We start from the raw sequence: 27,805 nt of genomic DNA, 5'->3' as shown, positions 1-27,805 counted from the left end.
CACTGGCAGGAGGTAAGGACAGTGCTACTTTCTTTTTACTTGTCACAGTTTGTCCAAAACCAGTTTACATCAGCGGGCTCTTATGGGTTCTTGCACTTAAGAGGTCCAAGTTTAAGGTAAAATCTGCTTCAGTGCTGCCCAATGGCTCCTATCATTGCTCTACACATCTGTCAGGTTTTTGTCTTTCCCTTCCCTGCTGTTTGCAGAGGTGGTGAGGGCTGGGCAGGACGCACAGAAAGTGGCCCTGTCTGTGAAAGCCATGGGGTCCTGGCTTTCTGACGGGTTTGGGTGTTTGTGCTACATGATCCTGGTGGTCTCCAAGCTGTTCATGAACAAGACTTGGAGACGGAAGAGGATTATGTGCAATCTAGCAAAGCACATCAAAGCTGTGTGATGCTGTTTAAGGAGTGTGTGAGCTGTAGGATTAAGCAACTTGGGGAGCCCATGATGGTTTGGTACAGTGCAGTGTGCCTGCCTGGTAACACACTGTACATGCCAGTTTGTTGTATCCTTAATCTATTGTGCTTGCAGACCCAAGTAAACAAATAACAGGCTCTCCTGAGTGATTAATAGTGGGTTCTCCTGTTTCACGCCCCTGCCGTGTCCAAGATGCAGCAGTGCGGTACACCCAGCAGAGGTTACAAAAGCTCAAGTCACAGCTGGGACAGCCCCATGATCGTACTGCATATGGAGATCATTTCCCAGCCTTGTTTACTCCTGCAGGCCTGGGCTGACAGCTTTGCAGCTCCTGAGCCTGCTAGCAAAATCCAAGGTGGATTGTCTTCTGGACCAGCTTTCCCACAGTGAATGCATTAAGTGGTTTGATGTGTAACTATATAAAACAAAAGAAGGATTTGGCTTCTGTTAGTTTCTGTTAACCTTTTCCTTCTAATGCAGCTATTCATAGAATCATAGAATGGCTTGAGTTGGAAGGGACCTTAAAACTCATTCAGTTCCAACCCCCCGCCATGTGCAGGGACACCTTCCACTAGAGCAGGTTGTTCCAATCCCCGTCCAACCTTGCCTTGAACACTGCCAGGGACGGGGCAGCCACAGCTTCTCTGGGCACCCTGTGCCAGTGCCTCAGCACCCTCATTGGCAAGAACTTCTGCCTAAGAGCTCATCTCAATCTCCCCTCTTTCAGGTTAAAGCCATTCCCCCTTGTCCTGTCACTACATACCCTTCTAAAAAGTCCTTCTCCAGATTTCTTGTAGACCTCTTTGTAGCTATTGGAAGACTATTACTATTCCAGGAAGATAAAATATTCCCAGGGATAAAAAGGCTATTTATAAAGAAGTAGCTGTTATTCTTTTTCTAATTGACTACCATCCTGATGAATAAATATGAATCTTTGCTGAAGTTTTCCTGAATTATTTTCAGCCCACACGTCGTGGGTTTGGTAAAAATAAATAAAAGTTCTAGAGAAGCAAATCCTGTGCAAGCTGTGTCCCCAGATACTGCCTTAAAAATAAAATATGTCCTAGAAATTGCTGTAAATGTCTTTGTAGAAGCAGGATTGTGCCTGACAGCCAGAGAGTGGATGCTTGGAACCAAGCATGGAAGAGCTGTGCCAAACTGAATGAAATGTAGGTTGAAGCAATAGAGATTCATTAGGGCTCTTTATTACTGTTTCTGCTTTAACTGCTTAGAGTGGTATCAATAGTTTCTCAGGTGATAAAGACTGTAATTATAGTGTGACAAGCACAGCCACACTTGCCTCAAAGAAATATGAGATGTTTTTCCTTTCCTCCAAAAATCTTTTTCAAATAGAGTTTTTATGCCAATGTCCATTCCTTTTACAAGCCTTTTTATGCAATGCTCTGTGGTATTTCTTTATAACTGCTAAAGTCAGATGCCTATTCTTGCTTCTGACATGTTGAAAAAGGCAAACATTTGGGAGTATGTCATCCATAAAATAACATAAATCTGTGAAATGATGTCAAATGAGCAGAGTTCACTGGAATACTTGTGCTCAACTTTGGATATGTCAGTTTAAGGAAGAGGTGCACCATGTGGAGACAGTCCAAAGAAGAAGACCCCAGCTCTGAGGTACCTGAAGAGGCTGAGGTTGGTTAATATGGAGGCTGGGGTATGAAACCCTGTGACAGTGGCAGAAAAGGGAGCATCCCCATTGCAGGATAGGACAGGCTGACATCTGTCAGGATGATCTGGGGCAATAGGAAGAAGTTGCTTGCTGGCAGTTAACTAAATGCTGAAATGGCCCAGGAGGACTGTGGTTGCCATCCTCAAAGGGGTAGATCAGACAGAGGGTAGGGGTGATAAAGAATGGCCTGATGGGAACAGGCCTGATGACCTTCAGACGATGTTTGACATGAAAGCTGGAATGTATTCATTTTTAATGACCTGACTCTCAAGGCTGTGGCTTTGGGAGAGAAAGCCAAGTATGTTGAAACCCAGAGTCACCTGATGGGCTTGGAAACAAGGGAAAGATCCCACCTGGTGAGCTGGAAACTGCCTACATGGACCCAGCAGAAGTCCTGCTCCCTTGGAGGTGTGCCTTATTGCCCTCGAGTTGGCCAGGAGAGTGGAAAAGAAAAAAGTAGCAAAGCAACAGATGATTTACTCTTCCTCCACGCCCTGGAGCCTCTGGCCATTCTCAGTGTCTGTTGAAACACTGAGTGATCTGCACCCGTACTGTTTGAATAGCAAATGTCACTGCAGCGTAAAGCAAAGTGCACGCGCATTAGAGAATGAGCAGCCTCTGGTATTTTATGGCATAACTTGCAGCAATTAAGACTTTCAGATTGCTTTCCGAAGGTTGGCTGCTTATCCTGGGTCTCATTTAAGGCAGAAAGAAGTGAGGAAAAGAAGGTAAAAAGCAAGCAAGCAGTTCGGTAATTTAGATGCGTATTTTGCTTGCAGCATGCTGAGTCAAGTATTTACCTGTTAGTAGGAAAGCGGCTAAAATGAAACATTGTCTTGGTAAGGTTAATACCGCGTGAGGAGCTGCAGGACAGAGAGGAAAGTAGGGCAGCTTGTTTTGGAACTTGTGCTGAAGAGCAAATAAAAACCCCCAATGTACACATTTGGTTACCATATGTCGTGCTTATCATAAGAGGCATCTCGGTGCTATTTCTTTGCAGGGACGCTTGAGCTCCACGGAGGCAGACTTCCCTGCTGAAGAAAGCGCATGCCAGAGGTGCTGGGGTTGCTGTGGGTGAGATGAGCTTTCGTGCCTGTTGAGGCGGCTGAGGCGGGCAGCGAGCTCACCCCTTCCCGTGCTTGCCTGTTTGATTGACGTTGGCTTCCAAGTGGCTGCGACTGTGCCTGAAGGAAAAGGAAGGAGCAGAATTTTGCTGAGAGCACTTCCCTGGCAGGGGAAGGCATGCAGCTCAGAGGAGTGTGCCACCGAGGAGCCTGGCGCTGCCAGTCCAGGTGCTAACACAGCTCCCACCCAGCCATGCTGTTGTGAAGCCTGTTTTCTCCAGCCGCGTCTTGCTCAGCTCAGCGCACCAGGGTACGTGGGGCTGCCCATGGCATTGCTGCAGTCTGGGCTGTATTAGTTCCTGGTGTGTCATTGCTTCAGCTGTCTGAAGAAGTGAAGAAGATTGCAGGGAAAATGTTGGACTTGAGCTTCCTGACTGAAGAGGAGTATGAGAAATTGATGAAGGTTTTGCAGAGAGATGCAGAGCTGAAGAAGAAGGATGGGGATCGCATCAGGTGAGAGAGCATGCAGTAACAGCAGGATGTGAGCTTCTCCTGGGGGCATTTTTTTTACCTCTTTTAGAGAGGTGTTTTGTGTGTGTATGTGTGTGTGCAGCAAGGAGAGATGCAGGTGCACAAGTGCTGTCCCTTCTTGCTCAGATCCTGATGGATCTTTTCATTGCATCTCCTGCTTTCTTGGCCATCCTGCTGTTGCTGCTGTCCTTCCTCTGCAAGACTTGACTGTCCTTTGAGTTAATCGGTAGCCCTCAAGGGAGATCATCCTTTTCCTGCTGTGGAGAGGAAGGTGCTGATTTCTCATTGTCAGAGGTCCAAGCAGGGAAGGTGCTGCTATCTCATTTTCCTCAGTCGGTAGCACAGAATCCCACTGAGTGTTTTAAAATAAGACTATATCCCCATCTCTGCTTTGTGTGCCTGTGGTGCTCTTTGAAGTGGGTTGTGTATGCAGCATCCATTGTGCAGGCAGAGAAGGGCACTGAGAGGCTACATGATCTGCCAAAGGTTGCAGGAGGTGTTTCAGAGCCAGTTCAGCTCCCTTGCCACTGGCCATCCTGGAGCATAGGTCTGGTTGACTGGGATTGCTTGTTGCTGCTGTCACTTTTTTAATGCCAGCCATTAGACCATCTGGGTTGACAGTATGCACCAGGCTCAGGAAGCTGGCACCAGATTCTCCACGGCCAGAATTGAGTAGCTCAGTGAGGGTGGATGATACTGTGTCAGTTTACCTCTGTTAAGGATATGAGTCTTTGACTTGCTGTTCAGCCAGAAAAGAGTAAGCCCCATGTAGAAGGGATGGCTCAAAGGGGGAGTGGGTGCCTTTGCACCCAGCTTCATTGACCCTGTGTGCCCTGGCCTCTGCTCAGAAACAGAACTGGTGGTGGCATGCACGAGGCTTGGGCTTGAGATGTGTGTGTGTCTGCATGCTCCTACATCTGCTCTGAATTGAACCATGGCTTTCTCTTATTTTTTTCCTCATTTTTTCTTTTTCTGAAGTGCACTAAAATCTCTGCACTGCAGTGGGGCTTTGGGGAAAAGAATGTTTGGATGATTTCAGGTTTGTTTTGCTTCTCTTTGAAAGCTGTTGCGCTTTCATTTGGGAGCACAGTGAGGGAGATCCTGATGAGGGTGGTGCCAAGTGCCCCTTGCTGCCAGTGTGGCTATATGCAGTAAGACCTTTGGTGCAAGTGTGGGCATGTTTGGCCCCAACACAACCTGCCTGCTGGGTGAAATGAAGTCACATTGTGCTGATCCGGTGTCAGCAAGATGAAAATAGCTTTGTACATCTCCTCTCGTCTAGCACCTTCAGACCCTCACAGGGGCAGGTGAAGCCCAGATCTGGGTGGATGTGCAGCTCACTGGCTGTCAGTGCTGCAGGCCCCCCCAGCAGTGTCTGCAGAGCCTTGGGCCTGGTTATTCCATACCTGTTCCCTTCTGGTCTTTAGGCAGCCAAACCTTACACTTCATAGCTCTTTGGTTATTTGAGGTTTGCCTCCTCTTCATGCTGAGAATTGGACCGAGGTAGGAGTTTCCTTTGGCCTCTCAGGTCTCCCTGAATGGTGGTGAGCTGTGGGAGGCAGCACCCACTGAAAGGCAGCTAATTCAGCAAGCTGTGGTGTGAAAACAGAATAACTGGAGGAGGGTTAAAAGTACAGGGTAGCAAACAGAGGTCTGAGGGGTTTAGGTGCCAAAAACCAGCCCTGGGTGTGCCGGAGCCAGTTACAGTAGGAGCTGTGCTCAGGAAGGAGAGCTAACTGTTTGGGTGCTGAAATTGAGCAGTGTCCGGGGAGAACGCTGCAGACACAGGTTGCTCCCCAAAATAACATGATTTATTTCCATGGTTTCTGTCAGATTTGATCCAAAAGGCTTTGCTGCTTATAAAGAGAGTAATAAAACAAAGTGCAAGACCTGCAAACAGCCACACCCCTTCCCAAACCCTCAGGGCTGCAAAACAAATGGACGCATCTCCTTGCCAGGTGACTGATTTGGATTTGTAAAACATGGAAGAGGTGAAAGCCTGTGTTTACAAGGTTCTGTTCCCACTTCAGATAAAGAATAAACCAGGTTCTGGTTTAATGCTGGTTTGTCCCTTGTGATTGCAGAGAATAATCTCCGAATCCTTCACAGGATCAGACAGGTGAACTGTAGAGACCATTGTTATGAAGGTAGCTCAGGGGAAGTTGAAACCTTTTTGGTGTGTAATGTTCTTGTTGACTTTCAGGCGGATACAAGGCTCCATCAAGGATGAAAAGAAGAAGAAGTTTGTGACAGGTGAATGGTTTTCTGAAGTGAAGGCAAAACGGTTCCAGGAAGACTTAGAGGGACCGGATCTGCTTCGGGCATCGATTAGAAGGAAAAAGGGCAAACTGGAAAGTAAGTATATTTGCGTGCATCTTAAGAAAACAAACTGATGGACCAGAAGAAAGTGGTCAAGTTATGGCGGTCTCCCTGTACTCGGATCCTATTGAGGACCAGTCTTTGTGTTGTGATAAGGGGATTCTCTGTAAAGCTTTCAGTACTAGAATAAAAATACCTAATTGTCAAAATCAGGTCGCAAGCTAAAAATTACAGCTTGCCAGAGGACCAAGGCAAAAGCTGTTCACCAGCTACATGCAGCACTTGAGCTTCTTTCTTCCAAAATGTCTGTTTGACAGAGGTCTTTGGTATCATTTCTTGCCACAGAAGCAAAAAGGGAAAGGGGTGATACAGAGCAATTTCTGGCATCAAACTGATATGTGTGGGTCAAACACACCCCTCACCACACCTCATAGGGGGTCTGATGAAGCCATCCAGGCAGCTGCTCTCACAGCCTCCAGCATGGTGGGGTCAGTCACATCTCTGCAAAAAGAGGGGGTGCCTCTCTTTTGGCAAATCTTTGCCACTTGAGAGCATCCATGCCTAGCTTTTTACAGGGGCATAAGTCCAAGGCACAATGTGGTTTTCAAAGTAGAAAGGGCTTTGCAGACAAGTCTGAATGGTACCCAGGCTGTTGTGCCATAGCAAGGTTACATTTGGGACCATGTGATCATTTGAAGCAGATGTATTTTGTGTTGTTTGACATGCAGATGAACTCTCATGGTGGTATGTAAAACAGATCAAATCACATTTGTCAGCTCAGGGCAGGGAAGAGATCAGTCCCGTGTGAAAAGAACAGGACTGTGCTTTGAGTCCAGCCTAGAGCTGGCACTTTGTGCTGAACATTTGTGCAGAGCAGAACTGGGGATGATTCCATGCAGTCCTTAACATGAAGACAGGCCAGCTGACTCCACAGCTGGACCATGGGACTGCAGCCTACTCTCATGCCATCTCCTTGGTAGTTTGTCAGGGTGGGTAATCACAGAGACCCAGACCTGGCTGGGGAGTTAATGGCTGCTGCTGCTCTGGGGAAGCCATGGCCTTGATAGACAGCTCTCAGCAAAGTCTACCACAGTCCCTAATACAAGGACCCTATAATTGGGCTCTGTTCTTTTGCAGTGAAGGCTACTGTTAGGTAAAGGGTTATCTTCCATCTGTCCAAAACTCAAATGTCATCTCCACCAGTTCAGTTCAGCCCTCTTTCCTGGGCCCAGCTGCCCATTCCTGCTGTGGGGCAGCAGCAATATAGGTCACTCCTTTGTGTAGTGGGTCTTGTTGGCCAGGATATGTCTCTGACGTTAATTGCCTGGGTTTAGTATAGCCCTCTTAGCTTCACGTTACTTAGACACATTCTCAGAGCTAAGCACTGGTTAGGGACTTCACCGATAGCCTCATTGTCTGTTTGCTTTTTACGTATTCCTGACAGCTCTCATAACTTAGCACAGACTCATTCGAGCCTCTGATGCAGAACTGGCCCATCATATTTCATATGAAGTTGCTTTTATCCTTGGTATTAAGCATTCATGATGTCATTAAATTTACTGTTTTATCATCCCTCCAGAATCCTAAAACATATAAAACCTTTTCCAGCTCGACAGAGCGGTCTTGGCCAGTTCTGCAGAGCATGTTCTGCTTTTTGAGGGTGTGCATCTGTGCTTGCACCCCCTTTGCATGGAGAGTCAGACAAATGTGCCATCATCTGCAGCTCAGCGAGTGACCAGCAGTGAGTTGGATTCATCTGCCTTTTGCCTTGCCAGAGCCATCAGCCCCCTTAGCTTGCTGCACGTTTCAGGAAAGCAAAATTTGAAGTGCTGCTGGGTTTTGATTTAACCTTCAGTGTTGATGTGCACGTATGAGGTGTGGTCTCAGGTTATCATCTGAAATAATCACATTAATATAGCAGTAATATGCATGTCTTTGCATGTGCGTTAGTTGACTAATGCTGTTTTAAGAAGGAAGAAGCAAATGTTACTAAATTACTATAGTAATTAGATTTAGCTCTCTACATTTATTTTTCAACTTTGTTTCTTCCCTTTCTTTCTCTTTGTCTATTTTTGGACTTATTTTGATAAAGTACAGGTATAACTTGTGACTTTTTCCATACTCTTTTCCGACTGCCATTTTACAGCGCTGCTTGAGGATCAAGAATCTGCAGCTTTTATTTTCACCTTGCTGTTGCTTGTTGTGTGCTCAGCTCCTGCAGTGACATAACATATAACATATAAACATAACATTAACATATAGATTGCATCCCATTACACATGAGGGCAAGCCCTGCTCTCACTGACAGCAAGAGCATTGCACAGGTCAGAGCAGCACTTTGACCATCTGGGAGCAAGGACAAGGCCCCTTTAAGCCATTTGGCTGTGCAGCTCATGGTACAGTCTTCAGTAGATGAGATAGGAGCCTCTGCTTGCCATCTTCACACCTTTTATTCTTCTTTCTTCTGGAAAGATCAGAGTTGTTCACCTTCTGTTGGCTTTCAAGGTGACGAAGGGGTGAGTGTTCATTTAGCCACATCAGTGTAACATGCTCATGACTCCAGCTGTTAATCCTGATTTAGGTCTTTGATGGCTGTGTTAGGGAGTGAAATTAGAAAATTCCTGCATGGAAAAGCCCTGCTGAGATAGTTGCTGGCATTCCCTTTGCATGGTAAATGGGCAGAGGAGGGGTGGAAATGCCCAGTGACCTTTTCTGGAGGCGGGTTTCAACCTCCAGAAGGGAGGATTATGTGGATCCCTAAGGGTCTTTACAGTTGATATTGATTATAATAGAAAACGTTAGTAATTGGCAGTAATATAAAAGTGTATAATAGATATATAGATATGTATTTAAACTGCAGCAGCACAGGTGGATGAATTCAGTGATAACTTCTCTTTTAGTTTGTGTGCAGTGGATGAGAGCTATAGATTGTCTAGGAGTGAGACAATTTTATCCACCCACTGAGGCAAATCAGCCCTGATGGCACGGATAGCCCAGGTGTTGAGTTGTCTTCATCTTAGAGTGATAAGAAATTAGTAAAGCAGCTAAAGTATTAAAGCAGGAGTGGCTGTATATATATGTATATAAACATATTTATGGACAAGTTAAACTGGTCAGGCCACTACTAATTTCTATTTTAATTTGCTTCTTATTCTGTCTCATCCTAAAGTTAGCAAAGGCATTTTGCTTGTCTTGATGGATTATAACGTGCTAATAACCTATTTGCTTGTGGTTATAGAAGCCAGGTATAGCTGTGTCAGTGGCTAAGCCATTTTGAAGGGCTGTGATTTGAATGGGAGGAAGCAAACACCTCCTCCTGGCTCTGCCAGCCAGGAGGGGGGAGCTCTGTCTGAGGGGGAAGTGTCAGTGAAAAGCAAATATGACACCAATGCCTTTGGAAGGGAGGTGAGAAATGAATGCAGTCTTTGGTTGTCAAGGTCTCTTCAACCACGACAGGCAGAAGGGAAATGTGGGAGCTGTGTGTTTGGTTCCTCTACTTCCAGAGGCATCTCCCTCTCTTGGGTCTGGAGCAGAAGAGGAGGACGTGGCTGACTGTATAAGTAAACTCTCCTCAGTATGCCTTCCCATGCTGGTGTGTGATGTGGCCTGCATGTACCACCAGCTATACCACAGCTTGTCTCTCCCGAAAGGATGTTCAGGGATACTTTCTGTGCATCACTGTTTACACGGGCAAAACACAGTCTCTCTGAGACATGCTCTCTAAACCTGGCTCATTCTTACACCACCAGACCCTGCCTTCCAGCAGGAGTGACTCTCCAACTTGCAGAAACCACAGGGCCACCCAGCTCCCTCTCATGTATGTGCCAGACTCATGGTCCTAATGTAGACAGAACCAAGCAATGCCTACCATTGTCCTCTGCACTGTAGGTCCAGGCACGGGGTAGGGAGGAAGACCTGGGACTGCAGCCTGTTTTTCCATAGGGATGCATAGGCATGGGGGAATGAAGTTGTTATCTGACTGCTGTCACTGGATGGCACCACATGGGCAGCATCAGTGTGACACTAGTAGCACAGCTTCTCCATATGTCTTGCTCTTGGGCTTAGTGCAGTTTTCTAGCAAGATTATATTATTTTATGTCATATCTGAATCCTTTGAGCCCCTGATTCTGCTGTATTCTGTAATGAAATGTATCATAAAGAGATTTGACAGGTTTTATAATAGGCAGATTCCCTCTTTAAAATAGACCTGGCTGCATGTGGGTAAATATGTGCAGGTCTCATTGAAGAGACCAAGCTTAGTTTTTCATTGCTATTTGAGAGTCTAATCCCTTTGGTTCTGCAGTAGCTAGAAAGCCTGTTTGCCAGCAAAATGAGTAATGCAGCTTTATTCCCTGGCAGGCTGCTGTAAAGGTTACCATCTTCTATTGTTTTTTTCTTCAGGGTCCTTGAGAGCTTAGAAGACATAGCTGAGCCTTGTGCCAGTAAAAATAACAGGGATCTCCTCATTAACTGTATTGGCCTCTCCTTTGTTTGCCAAGATCAGATGACTTGAGTCAAAACAGGAAATGGCTGAATTTAAATCCTGGAACGGATTAACTTTATCGACAGCCCCAGCAGTCGTCCTGGGAGGGTTTCCAGGGATGGGGCAGCTTCTGGTGTGTGTCAGGTGCTGGGCAGCTCGCTGCGGCCTCTTGGACCCATGGTGCCTTTGCTGTGTTGGGGTTGTGGGTGATGCTGCACACCAGGATACCATTGCTAGTTTCATTTAGTTTAAATCATTAACAAGTTTAATGTAATGTCATTTCTCAGTTGTCTCTGTTACATTACAGATGAGAACGAGCACATCCGGACAGGTCTGGAAGGCAAAGCAACCCCAAGTCCTTCCTTCCCTGAGCACACTGCTGGTGCACGAGACGAGAGGTAACCACTGCTGCTCATGCAATGCTCTGACTGCTGCCCTTACTTCTTATGAAAATTGAATGCTACCCATTAAATCCTGGTCTTTCATTGAGTTCCCAAGGCTATATAAGTAATAGGTTATATAGGATATTTTTAAACCCTTTTTCCAGGAATTGTCAGAATATCAGTCCTCCCCTAATAACTAAGTACTAATGTGCTTATCCCAGAAAAGCCTTTTCCTGCATGATTCGATAAGGAGTCAGTAAAGTGGAAGCTGTCTCTAATATCAGGATATTCTGGTTAGTTTTTCAAAGTAATTATGGTTTTATTTGTTTAATTTTTGCCATGGAGCAACACTAACAAAATGAATTGTTTGAGGAAACTACTCATTTCCTGCCGGTGCCAATCTCTGTGTCCAGGGCTCAGCATTCCCCATCAAGGCTTTATAGGTTTTCATGTTGTGCTTACTGAGCAGAAACCCACTAAAAGCACCCCAACAAGTAAATCTGTGACCTCACTCAATGTTCTTGGACTGTGGAGAAGCCATTACAGTATTCGCATACTCGTGTATTGTTGCTCCCATCTCATTTGCATTTTTTTGTCAGTAGAATTAGGAATCGTTCTTCACAGGTTGTAATTGCTCCCGTTAAATATTAAATATAGGCCTTGACAACATTTCCAGACCACTTGCAGCTGATCACTGGGTGTTGCTTAATGAAGGGTCAAGAGTCAACAAGCCCCAGACACTCCTGCTCTACTGGCACAGCAGCGGTCCTAATGTTTTTGGGGTGGCTTGATTAAATCTTGAGCAACTTGCTTTGTTTTTTGCATCTGAACCCAAGCACAAAGCATTCCCATATGAAATCTCAGCAGCTTGGAGAGCAGCCACCACTAGACACTCCCAAAGGTGGTAGAAAACAGTTAAGTAAACTGCCTATGATAGGTGTTTTTTGCATTTATTTAATAGGCAGTTAATAATTAATTTACATTCCGAGCATGAAGATGTATATCCTGTACTATCCTGTAGTTTCTAAATCCATCATCAATCTGGTTATGCCTTTAGCCTGAACTGGGAGGTGTGGCCTTTTCCTTCCTGGACCATAGTATGGAAATGCATCTCCTGCCTGCATGGCTCTTGGGATCTTCTGGCACTGCTGCTTCCTCTGTTTCTCCCTACTGTTTTCTCCCAGAAGGGGAAACTCTGAATAAACCTAGAAGTTGCCACCACTGTTTTGTTTTTTTTTGAGCAAGTTCTGCACTGGATGCAGGCTCATCCTTACTCCAAGGTCAGGCCATTTAATATGTTTCCCAGTCCTTCCAAGCAGTAACAGAGAAAATAGATGAAGGCACCAGCTCTGGGAAGCCTTATATTGGGCTGAGTCAGGTAAAAGTGGCAAAGTAGCTAAGCAAAACTGAGATGATGTTGAAGACTTGCAGATCACCCTACCGGGCACATCACTACCACTGGTCTCCTTGTTCAGACATTTCTCCTCTCCCACAGACCCAGCACACCTGCTCTTGATACCGCAGAGGAGCATAAAGTCTTGCCAAAACTGAAGCCACGATTTCCTATCCCGCTGTCTGCATCACAGAAGGTAATATAGGCACGGCCTCTGCACTTCCATTTCATTATTCCTAGACCTTTGCAGTCTGTACCTACTTGTGGGGGCTCCACAGGCTGCCTGCACTGGTGTCCGTTTGTCCAGTCTTGCCAGTTTATATACTCTGATAGGGTTTGTTTTCCATTCAGAGATCCAGTATACATGATGTCTCTTCCTCAGAGAGTGACGCTGGGACAAGTCCATTTGTGGCTGCAACAAACAGTTTGCATTTGTTGAGAAAAGGTAAGGGTTTTGTTCAGTGTGCCATTGATGGTTTTGTTATTCAGCATCAAACACCAAGATACAATATGGTTTTTTTGTGTGTAGAAATGAGTAACAGAAAGTATTTCTTGTCTTGGCATGTGAGAATGGGCTGCCAACATTTGAATGAGTTATACCCAAGGCAGCAGGGACCAAGAGAAAAAGATCCAATGACTGAAACTTCTCCTGGCTCTCAGTAGACTTAAAACTGTGTCCTTGGCTCACAACTCTAATCCAGAGATCCAGGTTACTTCTCTTTCCTTCCCTGAATGTATAGTGTATTTTTGGTACACAGCAAATAGCCAGTGGGAAAGCTGTCAAACTGAAAGCAAAGCTGCAAACTCATCTACAACTCACAGCAACAGTTTAGAGCTCAATCGATTTTTCCCATGGCCTTTTTCAGGGAGAAGGGCTGGGGTTTTCAGGGCTTGTAGAGTCTCAAAATGGATAAGAATTAGGAACATATTGATGGTTTCTGGAAACTCCTTCTGGCTTCCCTTTGAGAAGCAGCAGCCCAGACCTTCCAGAGAGATATGATGTGATGTGGTGGGAGAGGTTGTGAGCATTTGTTGTTCTTGTAGGTCATGGAGTATCTCCATTGCCCACCAAGCTTTCAGAGGATGCTGTGCATCAGCTCAGCAGCATGGCTGGAGGAGAAGCTGTTGCAGGGGCCACTGGCACCACAGTGGGGCCAAAAACTCCACCTGAAGAAATTTACACTCCCAGCAAGTTACCAGTTAAGAGGAAACCAAGCAGAACTTTCCCCAGACCCGAGCACTTTGTGAATAATGTGGGGGCAACAGAGAACAGCCTCCCAAAGAGAGAGCTGCTGGCAAGCCCCAAACCCCTGGCAGCAGAGGGGGAAAGCAGCCAGGCTGTGAAGCAAGGTGTGAACTATACGATCTCCTCCATGAGTAACAAAGAGGGGGATATTGGCCTCGATCGTGAGCACTTCAAGAACTTGAAGAACTTCTGGGAGAAGGGAGCAGACTCTGGGGCAGCAGGCAGCGTGCTGGCAGACCCACGCTGGGGGGAGGCAGACGGCCGGCAGTTCAAGCTGTGCCGCTCACTCTCTGTGCAGTCTGGGCAAGGCCACAACAGTGAAGAAAAACCTGGCATCTTCCCCAAAACAAGAACCCCCCACAAAAGGACAATAACCTTGTCTTCAAGTGAGGAAGAGCCAAGCTATGTAGCCCCTGCAAGGAAGGGTTCAGTTTCCTTCGTTCCTAGATCCACGTATGCCAAGAGCAAAGGCGGCCTGGGTACAAGATATAACTCGCTGAGTGAAAGCAATGGGAAGCTGCTGATGCCAGAGGATGAGAAGGCAGCACAGCGCTGCTCCAAGAAATCCAGATTGCCTGTGCGAGCGCCTTCCGTCAAAATCGAGTCTCCTACCAAAGAAGTGTCTGGCAGCACGTTTGAGCCAGAGACGCCTACAGAGTTTATCATGACAGAAGAGCCCAAGTACACAGCGAATTCACTGGCGAGCAGGGTACAAATACTGATCGAGCCTGCGCTTACAGATAGTGAAAACGATGATGAGAAAGAGGGAAGATCTGATTTGGGCACTCATGGCAACATGGAAGTAAATGGAGAGCTGCCTGAGGGAAAAACATGTGAGTCTTCAGACAAGCCAGCCCCCGGTGAGCCAACTGGAGAGAGAGAAGCCGTTCAGGGGACGGACTCGGCTGTTTACTCAGGTACTGAGGGCTGTAACTTTACCCTGAAACCCCAGTAGTCATCCCCAAGCCTGCTTTCTTCCCTAACCCTTCTACGTGTTGCACATTTTCTTCATTTGTCCATTTACCCTACACTGCAGTGCATGCAGAGTTAGCATGTGTGGAGTGTGTTTAGCAAACAGCTCTGGATACAAGTCTTGTGGAGTGCCATGTGAGTGTAAAAGGAGGCAATGCCATGTTCTGTTGCCTTCCGCCCCACTGCCAGCCCTCCTGCCTTCCCTGCAAGCACCTCAGCTTGGGACAGCCCTCCTTTTCTTTTAAAACTACCTACAACAGGTCACTGGAACTTCTTTTATTTCACACACTGGGAAGACTGTGCTTTGTTCCAGTGGGGGTCTGAAGGAATTCTTTGTGGTGCTAGAAGAAGGTTTGACACAAGCAGATGAAATAAAAAGCAGGTGTCTTACATTGGCTGTTAGGCTGCCTTGATACAGCTGCTGGCTGTCAGTGCTTAAATGACATTTTGGGTCTTTTGGGAATACACAAGTGAATTTATATATTAAACTGCAGCCAAAGTGTACAGAGTCTGATCTTTCTGGGTTCTGATACCGTGTTCTCTCCATGATGGTGTCAATAGTATCACTACTTTATCAACCTGTTCCTCTGGGTTTGATGGACTTTTGTAGTGGCACAGTTACTGTGAGCAAAAGTTACTGTTAATTGCAGTTCATTTTACATGTGGGCTCTGATTGCCCACAGCTCTGCTCTCTGCCATGCAAAGACATAGGAAGAGAGATCCTCTTACCTCTTTTTTCCAAAATTCCTGTCTTCATGTACCTGGATAAGACCTGTTTGAGAGGGTTTTCCATAGACTCATCTGATTTTTAACTGTGTTCTTTCTTGGTTGATTTCCTACCTCATATAACATTTCTATGAAAATCCTGAGTTGCACTTCAGGTAAATGCAAATGTTTCCTTTATATACCAGATCACTCTTGTATTTCTCAGTTTTTTTACCTTATTACTATATTCATTTCAGAATGGTATTAGCAGATTGCTGTGTTTCACTGGAAGCTCTTTGCAAGTGCTGGTCTGTTTTAGGGACTGGGTTGATCCACTGTTCACATTTCCCACCATAGCATGAAGAGTTTTTCTCAGGGAGAGGCATTGAAGCACACTGATAATTTGAGAGCAGCCCTGTGTAGTGTAACTGCAGAGGGAACAAAGACCAGGAGAGACACACACACACATGCTTGTTGACACACTGCCTATTCATGTTTGTTTACTTACCATCTTGATTTGGCTTTTCCTGTATTCCAGAGGAAGATGGGGATCATTCTCCTGCCGCTCAGGCACTGGTCAGGGCGAACAGCATTAACCTTGCAAAAAGCATGGTGAACATTTACACAACCACAGAGAGTGAGTAACATCTTTCTTTCTCCTTTTTGGTTTACATTCCCTGAAGGTCATATATTATGCTTGAGTTGTGCTTCAGTGCATGTACCAGGCAAGGAAAATGACATATTGTTTCATCATCAAATTAGAGGCTTATAGTGCCTAAAATTTAATTCAGAGCCAGGAAATAGCAGCTAGATTGATGGTATGTTATCAGGGTCTTCAGCAAAAAACACAAGGGTTTCAAAGGGTTGGAAGCTTGTACTAGTTTCTCCTCTTCCCCCACCAAATATTGTGGGAGCTGCGTGGCAGCCTGTGCAGTGATTGGTTAATCAGAGGTGCCAGACCTCAGGTCCAGCATGCGAGTTGTGCTGCGGGCTCTGGTCACACACTCACCAGGCTTGCAGTGCCCAGCTGGGGCCTGTCACCTCACCAGGGCACATGCCATATGCTGGACTGATCTCCCCAGCTACCAGCTGAAGAAGGCAGCAGCAGCCTCTGTGGCCAAGAAAGACAATAGCAGTCCCCTAAAGGTGAAAGCTAGCAAGCCCAAGAGGACAGCCAAGACCTTGCCTAAAAGCAGAGTGGCCAGGACTGAGGTGAGAAGAGTGGGAAGGCAATTCCTGAGGAAGAGTAAAGCTGCTTGCAGGAAATGATCAAGCCCATTTAAGTAAGCCCTGAGCCGCTGAGGGCTGTGTTGAAGGCAGTCTGCAGGTTGGACATGCAGCATTGCCTGGTGACTGTGGCCACCCTGTCTGGTGGCCTTATGCCAAGTGCATGTCCTATCATATGGCACAACAACATGTCATGCAGAGTGGCAGCTTGAAGCTTCAGGTCCCACATGCATTGCCATTCACTGACATGGTCTTCGTAGAGCCAGCCAAGATTTTAGCTTCCCCTTGTTAAAGCTTAAAGCCACAAACTTCATTACTTGTTTGCAGTATACCAGGTAGTCTGAGGAGAGGGCTAGAGCTAATGCTTTGCTCATGTTTGGAAACAGAAGTAGTAAATATCAAATGAATGGTAAATTACATAAAAAGCAAATCATATAAAAGGAAAATGAATAAATAATAATAAAAGAAGCTCTTGGGCATTTTGAGCATCCAAGAATTTAGCATCGTGACTAACATGCTAAACAAGTGTGTGCATGTGCACGTGTATGCACATGTATCTTCTAAAACCAAGTTCTTCTTGGATGGAGGTAGACACCTTCAAGTGAGTTATTGAGAAAAGGTAAAGATAGAGCAAATAGGTTTTATTTAGACATTTAAGCAGCCAGTAACCATCTTTCTACGTTGATATGAAGCTTTCTGACTATTTTCTTTTAGCTATCTGGCTATTTTCCACCGCTTTGTCTAGCACAATGATTGAGAGGTGTATGCAATGGTGAAAATGTAGGTGAAAGTATTTTACAGCTCTTTTGTACAGAGTAATTTACTATGAGATGAAAAATGTGAGCATCTTTGGTTCCTTTAACCTGAGGCAGGCCTGTTTGGTTTTAGTCTAAATTAAATCTACGCAAAGTGATGCAGGTATGCATCCTTAGGCTAATAAGTGGATTAAATTAGCCACTAGAGGGAGTTTGCAGCCTCCCACACACTGAACAAAACCACATTGAAAGCAGCTTTATGATGTTAGCTAGCAGGTTTTGTCTTGGGGGTCAGCATCAACGGCAGGCAACAGACAGGGCAAGTAGGTGGTACTCCAGTGCCTCCCACAAGCTTTTCCTCCTTTCTTGTGCCCTTAGACAAAATGTGGCTTTGTTATATTTTCCTGACTCTGACAAGATATCTTGATGCCTTTTTTTGTTTGTTCCTACAGCCTACAATAAACCTCATTTGATACCCCATCAGTTTCTTGAACCTGAAAGAGTCAAAGAGCTGAGCAGATCCTCTCCTCTCCTGTTGTCTGAGGTAGGCTAGATGCCAGAAATGGCTGGAATAATGTTCACAGCATCCCCTGAATAGCCATGAGTTTCATTAGAATGCTTCTTCTGGGCAGGGACGGTACTAGCTTTAGAGCATGCCTTGGTTATGTCATAAATAAATGAGGAAAACATTAAGAAGAAAGCCCCAAATAACCCAGACCAGCCCTTCTATCCTGGAGGAGTTTAGTGTTTCCCTCTGTCTCGAACTATTCCATGCCATTCCCAGGAGCTCAGGCAGTTGCATGCAGCTCTGTTTGGAGGCAGTTAATGATGACGTTCACCGCCAGTCGGAGGGAATGCCTCTGGGGAGACTCCCTGCACTCTCCTCCACTCTCCTCACCTAATCGCTGCTTAACGGGACTCTGCTGAGCTATCGGTTTTTCTCTGTAGCCTTGCAAAGTGCTTGTACGGCAGAGCTGAAAGATGCTTGTTATTTCCTGAGCAGACGGAATCAGACACGGCTTCAGAAATCAGCTTCCAGTTTAACAAGCACAAAAAGACGCCGAGCGTTGGCAGCCACTCCTCCGACATGGCATCTGTCTCCTCGGTAGGTGTTCAACTTGTGTATCTTGCTTAGGTAGGGGTTCTCCGTCGGACGCGGTGACACTGCATTTAGGCTGATACTGGTGATGTGGCCTCCGGAGTATCCTGTTAGTTTCTGCATGGTACATTATTAAAAGAGTGGTGATGGTTAATAACTCACTTGTGTTAAAGGAGTGTCTCCAGGTACCATCTGAAATCAGACCCACTGAGTCATTGCTGGACAAGTTCACAGTAAGCCACTCTGAGGGGCAGATGCTCCCAAAGCCTGGCAATGTGCAGAGATGGGGGGGGCTTTTTCTAAGTGGGGAAGTGAAGCACACAGCTATTAAGTGACATGTTTGTGGTCCAGCTCCGAAAGAGCTGGGACTGCAGATGAGTGCCCTCTGCAAGCTCATCCTTCACTTTTGTCAGCATATTCAAGGGAACTCAGAGCTGGACAGCAACAGTGTGATTGAGAGCTTCAACTTCTAAAGGAAGATAGAAAGAGTGTTTAGTTGAGTAGTTTTTAAAGATTCCTTAGAGACAGTGTTTGGGAGGGGGCTCCTTAAAACTGCTTGAATTTGCTGTGTTATTACAGGTATCTCTGAGGTGTATGTGGCGAGATTTAAAGAATATATGTGAAGCAAAGCTGGCAGGGAGAGATCATCAATGTGTGTTAAAAAACCCTTGAACTCTGGGCCACATGAGTCCTTCTCCTAGTCTTGAGGGTCTGGTAGCTAAAATGAGCCTGTTGTGTCTTAAGTCACACGTGTTGTTGAAAAGCTCGTGCAGGATTCTCTGCTGGGGTGAATATCCTGGTGGTATGGTAAATGTAGCTCCAAGGACGGAGAAGTGATACATAGCAGGTTCTTGTAGGTTATAATAGAATGAAATACAGAACCAAAGGAAGTAGGGGGAGACAAGGAGAACTGGGATAATAACTACAAAAGTTTATTGATAAATAGTCATCAGGGGTGAGAGGAGGTTGTGAGGGGAGAGCAGGGGCAGTCATGGGCCATGAGGGGAGATCTTGAGAGGAGATGAGGGGTGGCCATGAGGGGTAGGGGTGGCAGCTGTATGGTGTGGGGCCACTGTGACGAGGCAGGTGAGGGGTGGCTGTGACTGGAGATCATGAGGGGAGATCACTTTGCACTTAGTGACATGGTTTAGGGGTGGGCTTGGCAGTCCTGGAGTAATGGTTAGGCTTGATGATCTTATAGATCTTTTCCAACCTAGGTGATTCGGTGTTTCTATGACTGGAGCCCAGAATGGTGCCAAGACAGTGAATTACTTGCTTTGTAAATGGTGTTAGCTTTTATGTTATCCCATCAGGAATCATGAGTGGTTGGTGCAGTAGAAAACTATTATGTTTTTCTGGAGCTCTGTTTTGTTTCTGCTTCATCGCTTTCTGCCAATGAAAGACAAAGCCATGAAAAAAGAAGCCCAAACCATATGGGCAAGTGCAGTTTGTTCTTGGAAAGCAAGTGACTCTTGGATGCCTAACTCCTGATTTGTACCTACAGAGGCATCACTTTCCTGTGCCTTTGTGGCAAGTAGATGCACACAGGCTGCCTCTGGTACAACAGAAGCTACATATGTTTCTGTTTTGTACAGCTCCATGTGCATTGTGAGCAAGTAACAAGGTAGTAATAGTTTTTCCTACATTTCTAGTCTGATATGGTTCTTACTAAGCTATTTTAAAAGTTGATTGACAATTGTGTGGCTGTATCTACAGTAAAGAATAAGTTCATGTCCAGATAGTTCAGGTTCTCTTGATGTATTTCTTAGTGATGAGACTGGGTCAGGAGAGCAGCTGTTTGTACTGCAGGCATGGGGAAAGGGAAGAGATTTGTGTGGCCTCCCCAGTGGTATTTGTTCTGTTCCCCAAAGTTTTGGATTTAGGGGTGAAAAATCTGCATTTCTTGAGTTTTCAGGAGAATAATGTTTTTAAATCCTGGTCTAGGGTAGCACATCCTTAATTTGTGAGAACCTATCTGGGTTCCCCAATCCTTGCTTGTTTGAGCACAGCTGCACATGTGGGCCGTTTCTGTGTCAAGGACACAGCAGTACATGAGGACACAAATTGCAGGTTATTTCCCTGGGAATGCCCTTTCCAGACTATTGTCTTGGTCAGAAACCAGGCTGGGAGGCTGCCTGTCTCAGTGCCACTGACCTTGCTCTTCCACCTGCAGGTGAGTGGCAGTGTGCTCAGTGTCTACAGTGGTGATTTTGGGAGCGTGGATGCCCAAGGTACAGTGGAGTTTGCTCTGGACTACGATGAGAAGAACCGGGAGTTCCAGGTTCATGTGTCCCAGTGCAAGGACTTGGCTGTCGTGGATGAGAAGAAAGGCAGATCTGACCCGTGAGTGATGCCTCAGTGCCTTCTGACTTCTACGTTGCTGATATTTGTGTTCTGAAGGACTTCTTTGTTTTGTTTTCTCTTTTTAAATGTCATGGTTACTTCCTTCAGACTTCTGGTGCATGCTTACTGCTGGGACTTCCCTAGCTGATGGGTTTGGATAGATTTGCATCAGTAAATATGTTGCCAGACTTAAATATGGACAGATTGAGAAAGTTTTGATCACTACAAAGCCAGTTCCTGTTATGACTGGAGCACATTCACTCTGCATCCACGTGAACCTTGATCTCCCCATGGTAAATACACTTTGGCAGTAACTGATGATGCAGACACATGTCTATATGAAAATGAAGTCCATAAAGCAGTGCTGTTAGGGGCACAGTGGTATTTGTACAGAGATTAATGATCTCTAGTTTAAAAGATGATGAAAAGGAGCTTGGATTTGAACCCTGAGAGAGAAACTTAAAGACAGTCCACCCCTTTCCTACTCTGTAATATCACCCTGATTTTGAATGCACAGAGATGCTATAGTTCTGGACATTTCAGAAAATGGATATATGGCCTTGCTGGCTTTCTGTGTTGCCTAGAGAGCTGCCTGTTCTGAATGCTGGTGACATCTACCCATCCTCAGTGATATTCATAACTTTACATGCAAGCCAAGTTAATACCCTAGCAGATCTCTTAATTATTTTTGCCCTCAAGGAGTCAACCCGGGACTTTTGTTTCACAAGGGTTGTCCACTGATTAATACTTGACAGTGTGGAATGATACCCAAGTGGGGTTTGTTTTCTTTTCTAGGTATGTTAAAACTTACCTGCTCCCAGACAAAGCTAGAATGGGTAAGAGGAAAACTTCAGTGAAGAAGAGGACTGTGAATCCCATTTATAACGAGGTGTTACGGGTAAGAACAAATACGTGCTCTAGAAACCTGTGTTGTAGCAGGCACCTCTACCAGGTTAAGTCTTGAAAGGTCCTGCCACCTTGGCCAGGCTTCTTCACCTGCCTCCTGCCAACGCTGTGCTTTGGTTTGTGAGGGTAGAGATGTTAATGTTTCTCTGCACCCAGGAGTGTGGCACCCAACATTTCTCTGTCAAAACTGCACAGTGGTCTTTGGATGAGCTAGGGACCTGCAGCCTGTGCTGCCTTCAGCCAAAGCAACGGGTATTCTTCCTTTCCCTGGATGCAGTCAAGAGGCATGGACTAGTGAGGAAGGTCTTCATTATGTGATCATACTCATCAAAGCCTAGAGGATTATTTGGCAGTGCCTAGGTCTGTATTAGTAATTATTGAAAGAATATTGGCTTTGCCCTATGATGAATGGAGCAGGTTTCCCTGTGCTCAGCAAAAGAGCTCTGTCAGGGCAGTAGTATTGCTGCAGGACAAAAGAGAGATGTTCAGAATGAGGCCAATCTGTTAGGGCATGTGTGGAGTGGGTTTGAGTGTCTCAGAGCTTATACAAGATTTTGAGTAGTTTTATTTCCAGTTGGAGAGAAGTGGGGGAGAAAGGGACTAAAAATTGAACAACCTGACTTCTCTTTCTTCTTCCAGTATAAAATAGAGAAAATGGTATTACTGATCCAAAAATTAAACCTCTCTGTTTGGCACAATGATCCACTGGGACGTAACAGTTTTTTGGGAGAAATTGAAATAGACTTGGCCAGCTGGGACTGGAGCAACAGGAAACTCAACTGGTACCCACTGAAGCCACGAGTAAGTGTGTCTCAACTGCAGTCCCGCTTCCAAGCCCACCCCTGCAGCCTTTACGGGTGGCCGAAGTTCTTCCTGACTCCTCTGAGGTCTTCAGGTGTGGTGAAGCAGGACAATGTGTATTATACCTAGGGGAGCACAGTATAATACCCACAAGCCCTGGACATGATAGTGCAAAATTCAGTGCTCTGAACACAGATGGGCCTTCTCAGGTCTCCTTTGGTGACTGATCTGTAGGGACACTTTCATAAATGTGATCTGACACTAATCAGCAGAAACTCTGACGTGACTTTGCCTCTCTCTCTCCTCACATAAAGACTGTCTGTTTAAAACAGACAGCAGAGCAATAGGTGAGGCAGTTGAACATGTCTTGAGAGGTAAACATTCAGGTGCCAGTTTTTGTCAAGCCTGCACGGCTTCCCACATCCTTCTGGGTTCACAAGTCTGATTTGGGATCACTTTTCAGAAAATAAAGGACATTTGTCTTTCAGAACTAGGATGTTTAATTATGTCTGGTTGGACATGTCTGAAAGGGCAACCTTGCTCTGAACCCTCAGGCTTTTGATTCTGAGGGACCAAGTTTGAGAACAAAGCTACAAAGAAAGGAGCTGCTCTAAGAACAGGCTGCTTCAGCCATGGAAAATCAGAGTTTGTCCCTTTGTGCCCCTCCAATGAACTCAAAAGCTGTTTACCTTGCTATGTTTACACAATCTCTTGTCTAGTCAATCGTAACTCTTTCTGTTTCAGAGCCTTTCTGCTGTTAACGGTGTGGATCATCGAGGAGTGATGAGTTTGTCTATTAAGTACGTCCCTCCAGGAAGCCTAGGTAAATTGTGTAGGCTGCAGCCTACATCTGATCTTCACATATGGATTTATTAGGATTGTGCTGGGGGAAGAGAGGAGGGCTCAACAAACCCAAACTCTTCAGGTGTTCTGAGCACTGTGAGCAACACACAACCCCTCTCAATGTGGGGTGGCACAAGACTGGGTTTGCCCAACGGTTCCTTCTCCTTTCCTGTTTCAAAGCAGCACCAGCACATTGTCAGGAGCCCTCTGCAACTGCAAGGGTAATAGTGTTTTGGCAATCAGGCAGAAGGGTACAGAGCTCACGAGGGAGTGAGTACACAGGAAAGTCATGTTGCTTTTCCCTCAGGTCCTGGGGAGGAAGCCTGTCATTTTGCAACTTACTGTTGGATAACTGGCATGACAGTTGTTCTCTTCTCCTGAATGGCAGGTCCCAAGAATCCTCCTTCTGGTGAGGTTCACATCTGGGTCAAAGATGTCAAGGACCTGCTGCAGTTGCGTCCTTCTGGAGTTGACTCCTTTGTGAAATGGTAAGTGCACAAGCACGGTGTTGGCTTTGGTCCTGGGTCACAGAGTGGTGTGCTTTCTTCCCATTTCTCAGGCTCACCTTGCTGTGTCTCCATACTGTAAAACCTTCATGTTGCATTGGGCTTTTTAGGAGAGAATTGCCCTTGTTATTCCTTGCTGTAGTAAAGTTCTTGGTCAGTTACTGTCTGTGACTCACCCAGTGATTCACCTCAATAACATCTGAGTAAGAAGAGTAAATGGGAATGAAGTTTTGACACGAGGTTGCATGAAAGGTGTGGGAATTTGTTAGGGGCTTGATGGAACTGACGTACAGATGGTTGCATCCAGCTTTGATCTTCTCCAGAATTTAGTATGTGCAGTTTTCTGGAGCCTGCAACATCAGTTCTTCCTCTTATATGGGAGAAGGTGATGCACATATTCCAGAAAGTCCTTACAGGTTTCTCCTGGTAAAAGGTTTGCTGCTCCAGAAGCTCAACTGACCATTTTGAAATGCCCCCTTTGGCATCTAAGCAGTGGAAGTATATGAAAATAGGAATTTGTGAAAGTAATGTCCATTTTTTAATGTTAAATGTCGGGTTGCAAGAAAAAAGAAATTGACAAAAGCGGGAATTTTAAAGCAAACACCCTCTTTTCTGAAAATGTTTGCTTTTAAAATGAAATTTTAAAAAGAGAAAAAAAAAAAAAGGTTTCACCCAGGAATTATGAACATTTTCCATTAAAACCACAGCGATTTCTTAGGTTGAGACCAAAATCCTCCTTTCTTCAGAACTGAGGCTTGTTTAGACTAAGGAATTTTTCAGGAACAATTCAAATCTCAGGTGAAACTCAGTATTACATGCTGTATTTTTTCTTCTCTCAAAGCTATGTGCTTCCAGACACCAGTAAGAAGAGTTACCAAAAGACCCGAGTCATAAAAAGAGACACAAACCCTGTTTTCAATCACACTATTGTATACGATGGCTTTCATACAGAGGATCTAAAGGATGCTTGTGTTGAATTGACTGTATGGGATCATGAAAAACTTACCAACCATTTCCTTGGAGGAATCAGGCTGGGCCTTGGGACAGGTAAGTGATTTTCTTTACACTAAATGAATACTGTTACCATATTGCTAAACTGCAAGATATAATGGGAAGATGCAGAGCGTTTTCCTGTTGGGGAGAAACCAGGGATGGGGAGCCTTGGTACTTGTACCGTGTCTTGGGTGGAGGGGGCCCTCCTACCATGATAGCAACCCTGTGTTCCCACCTCTTCTGCCAACATCAGCTCTACAGTCTAGCAAAGCTCAAGAATCTCTCCTTTGGGTCCATCAGACTGCTGTTACAAGAAAACACGCCGAGTGACAAAGCAACATTATATTGCTGCTCAGATAGGAACTTGAATGCCATGTGGGACAGCACCACCTGGTGACTCTGTCCACATCACCTCCTCCCTGAAATGCTTTGGTAACCAGGCTATACTAGTTGATCTAATAGGTAATCAGTACTGAGAGTACATCAGCTGGAATGAAATCCTGGATTGGAATACTGGAGTTGTCTGGGTGTAGAGCAAGGTGTTACTGTTGGGTTTATGTTTTGTTTTTATTTAGACAATGTAGTGCTGAAAGACCTCAGCCGAGGTGCCTTTTGCTCCAGTGGGAGATATCCCTGTCTCTGGGAGCTGATGCATGAGGTTCATATTTGTAGTTTTGTAAGTGGGATATCTAAGGTTTTCTAAACCTTTGATTGTTAAGCAAGAGGGTTCTCTGAGAGATGAGAGGTAAAGAGAAGATTTTAGAATGTTGTAATAAAGGATAAGTGTTCCTTGAGGGTATTGCGAAAATGCTTATAACAGCTGGAAGGTCTGCCTTGCAGGTGCACTTATGTATATTGGATCTGCTTGTGTTTTGTTTTCAGTCTCTCTCACCAGGAGGGTTGAGAACTACCTAGTGGGAAGGGACAACAAAAATAAGCACATAAGCAAGACATAAAAATACCAACTGCAAGAATAGACCTTTATCTCATTGACAAGTAGTTGGCACATGACAATCTGGTTAAATAATCAACTTGGAATTGATGTACACACTTTTCCACTATTGTGTGCTTGATTCCTGTATAAATAAAATGTAGAGCAAGAGAATGTTGACAAATACTCCACCCTGTCCACAAGAAAATCCTTTCCCTTACAGGATTAAGGGAAATCCTTAAGGGTTTCTGAAAGGATGAAGGAAAACCCAAATCTCTTAGATCTTCTTTACCATTCTGAAAGAGGCAGAAAGGCTTGATCCCATTGTTTTCCTTGGCAGGAGATGTTCAGGGTTCTTGCATTTTGTGGTTTTTGCATTGCCTTCATTCTGAACTCTGATGTAAAATGGAGGTCATCGGTAGGAAAAGCAGGAGGTGGTTAAGGTGCAACTTGCTGAGAAGTCAGCGCCATTTATATTCAGACACGATCTGAAACAGTTCCATCCCACTGAGTATTTTTGCATTCCCAACATTATAGTTCTCTTGTTCTTTTCAGGTTTGAGCTATGGCATCTCTGTGGACTGGATGGACTCCACGCAAGAGGAGGTGGCCTTTTGGCAGGAGATGATGTTGGCTGCCAATGAATGGATTGAGGGATTGCTGCCACTGCGCTCCCTGGCAGGGAGGAAGAAACTAAAATAACCTGCATTTGTGCCACAGAAAGGCTGAATGTGTTCATTAGCATTAGGAAACTTCCTGCACAGAGGTGATGGAGCCATCCATAGGCCTGGCAAGTGTCAGGTTATAAGGCAGTTGATGGACAGCACTTTGAAAATGTTAAATGTTAAGTATTAATTCACTAACAGAGGACATGGAAGATACCAGACTGATGCTATATTTGATTTTGACCAAGAAGAAACTTCATTTGCCTTTTTATTTAATCACTTATATTCAGTATATTTGAATTCCATTAAGCTCTGGGAACAATGGCAGAAGGAAAAGGAGATACAGATTTTTTTCTTTTTTACTGTTTCTTGTGCCATTTTTTTTTCTGTGCAGCGATGTAGTTGTGCTAAAGCAGCAGCATGGTATTATTCATATTCTCCTGCAAGTGGTACGCTTTGTACTTGATGTAGAATTGCTCCAAGTCACCAGCAGCACAGTCCGAGAACAGGAGTTAGCATTTGTTGCTCATGATAACATGTCTCTAACGTGAGGAAAAATTGAGATCCAAGGTGAGCATAAAGAAAGAGAGGACTATTTGAAGCAGAAAATGAAGCAACCTGAGGAGGGTAACAATGAGGGATTCAATACATTAAGTTCTTTCTACTTTAATATGAAAGAGAAAAGTGGTGATCCTGCAGTTAGTGGGATTTTGCAGCCAGGGGCTGTTTTCCCACATGCTTCCTGAGTGACCTCAGGCAAGTTTCTCTATGAAAGGACAGTTTCAGTGCAATATAAACAAAAAATGCTTGCCCAAATGTAAAATATGGTTACACTGCTAATGGGCCTAATCTCACCTTTGAAATGCCTTGTGTGCAAAACAATATGAAATCGTATAGGAAACAGTCTAATGCTAACCTGGCACAATGTGTCAGGAAAGAAAGGTCAAAACCACACTGGAACATGGGAGATGTTGGGAGCCAGTGGGAGAGGTGAGTAGGGAGTGAATTAATGTGAGGGGTGGCTGCAGAGCTCCAGTTGTATGAGCTGCTCTCCTGCCCCTGCACGCCCTGCTGCCCTTCTGGCTTTCCTTTCACCTGATGCCTGTTGACAAGTTGTCTGTGGCTGGGATTTCCTTTTTGCCCATGGCTCACAAGAGCTTTGCATTTGGCACATTGACCGTGGCAGAGTGGTGTTGTGAATGCATTTTGTAATGCAGCTTTGTGATTTCTATTTTGGATGTACATACTGTGATTAAATAGAATGTTTTTCTTTAGTCATCACCTGGTCTCCTTGTACCTATTTTCATCATGGTCTGAGTAACAAGGAAGCAAGCAAAAGAACTGTTGAGTTTTGTCCAAATGAACCATTTTCGCAAAAGGGCAAGTGAAATGTCATGAAGAAATGTTTTCTGTTCCTGTCCTACCCTAGATTTTAGCTCTGTGGATATTCTCATGTTCTTCTTTAATGTATTGATTTTATTTAACTCAAGTTCAGTGTAAATTTTCAGCTTAGCAAAGATGGTTGTAAAGAAATGAA

The 27,805-nt window shown here is 45.1% G+C and overlaps 2 protein-coding genes across 2 annotated transcripts in view; both read left to right on the top strand.

The window, feature by feature from the left end:
- The window catches only part of PSMD10 (proteasome 26S subunit, non-ATPase 10), a 53,457-nt gene extending 50,215 nt beyond the window's left edge, over positions 1–3,242 (top strand). The window contains exon 5 of the mRNA XM_061358135.1: positions 3,105–3,242. Within this exon, the coding sequence (XP_061214119.1) occupies positions 3,105–3,114 (10 nt within the window). The 3' untranslated portion in view covers positions 3,115–3,242. The remainder of the gene's footprint in view (positions 1–3,104) is intronic.
- Positions 3,243–3,546: 304 nt separating this feature from the next.
- Positions 3,547–27,549, top strand: LOC133214815 (synaptotagmin-like protein 2). Its single transcript, XM_061358113.1, has 16 exons — positions 3,547–3,681; positions 5,903–6,054; positions 10,809–10,899; positions 12,380–12,473; positions 12,629–12,722; positions 13,322–14,440; positions 15,739–15,837; positions 17,635–17,726; positions 18,186–18,287; positions 20,455–20,624; positions 21,420–21,522; positions 22,170–22,331; positions 23,076–23,154; positions 23,563–23,662; positions 24,522–24,727; positions 26,160–27,549. The coding sequence occupies exons 1-16, from the start codon at positions 3,581–3,583 to the stop codon at positions 26,303–26,305; spliced, it is 2,910 nt and encodes a 969-aa protein (XP_061214097.1). The 5' UTR covers positions 3,547–3,580; the 3' UTR covers positions 26,306–27,549.
- The last annotated feature ends 256 nt before the right edge of the window (positions 27,550–27,805 follow it).

Source organism: Neopsephotus bourkii, unplaced genomic scaffold (assembly GCF_033783945.1).
Source record: "Neopsephotus bourkii isolate Nb327-2 ecotype Australia unplaced genomic scaffold, CSIRO-AGI_Nbou_v1 NB_936, whole genome shotgun sequence".
NCBI classification, from domain to species: domain Eukaryota; kingdom Metazoa; phylum Chordata; class Aves; order Psittaciformes; family Psittacidae; genus Neopsephotus; species Neopsephotus bourkii.
Note: the sequence above shows the minus strand (reverse complement) of the source record. Positions and strands in the feature narration are given on the sequence as shown.

Excerpts from the sequence above, each read along its gene's own strand:
- LOC133214815 (XM_061358113.1), top strand. The coding sequence starts at position 3,581 with ATGTTGGACTTGAGCTTCCTGACTGAAGAGGAGTATGAGAAATTGATG. Across the intron at positions 17,727-18,185 it reads CTCCTCTCCTGTTGTCTGAG|ACGGAATCAGACACGGCTTC; the intron begins GTAGGCTAGATG and ends TTTCCTGAGCAG. Across the intron at positions 24,728-26,159 it reads CAGGCTGGGCCTTGGGACAG|GTTTGAGCTATGGCATCTCT; the intron begins GTAAGTGATTTT and ends TGTTCTTTTCAG.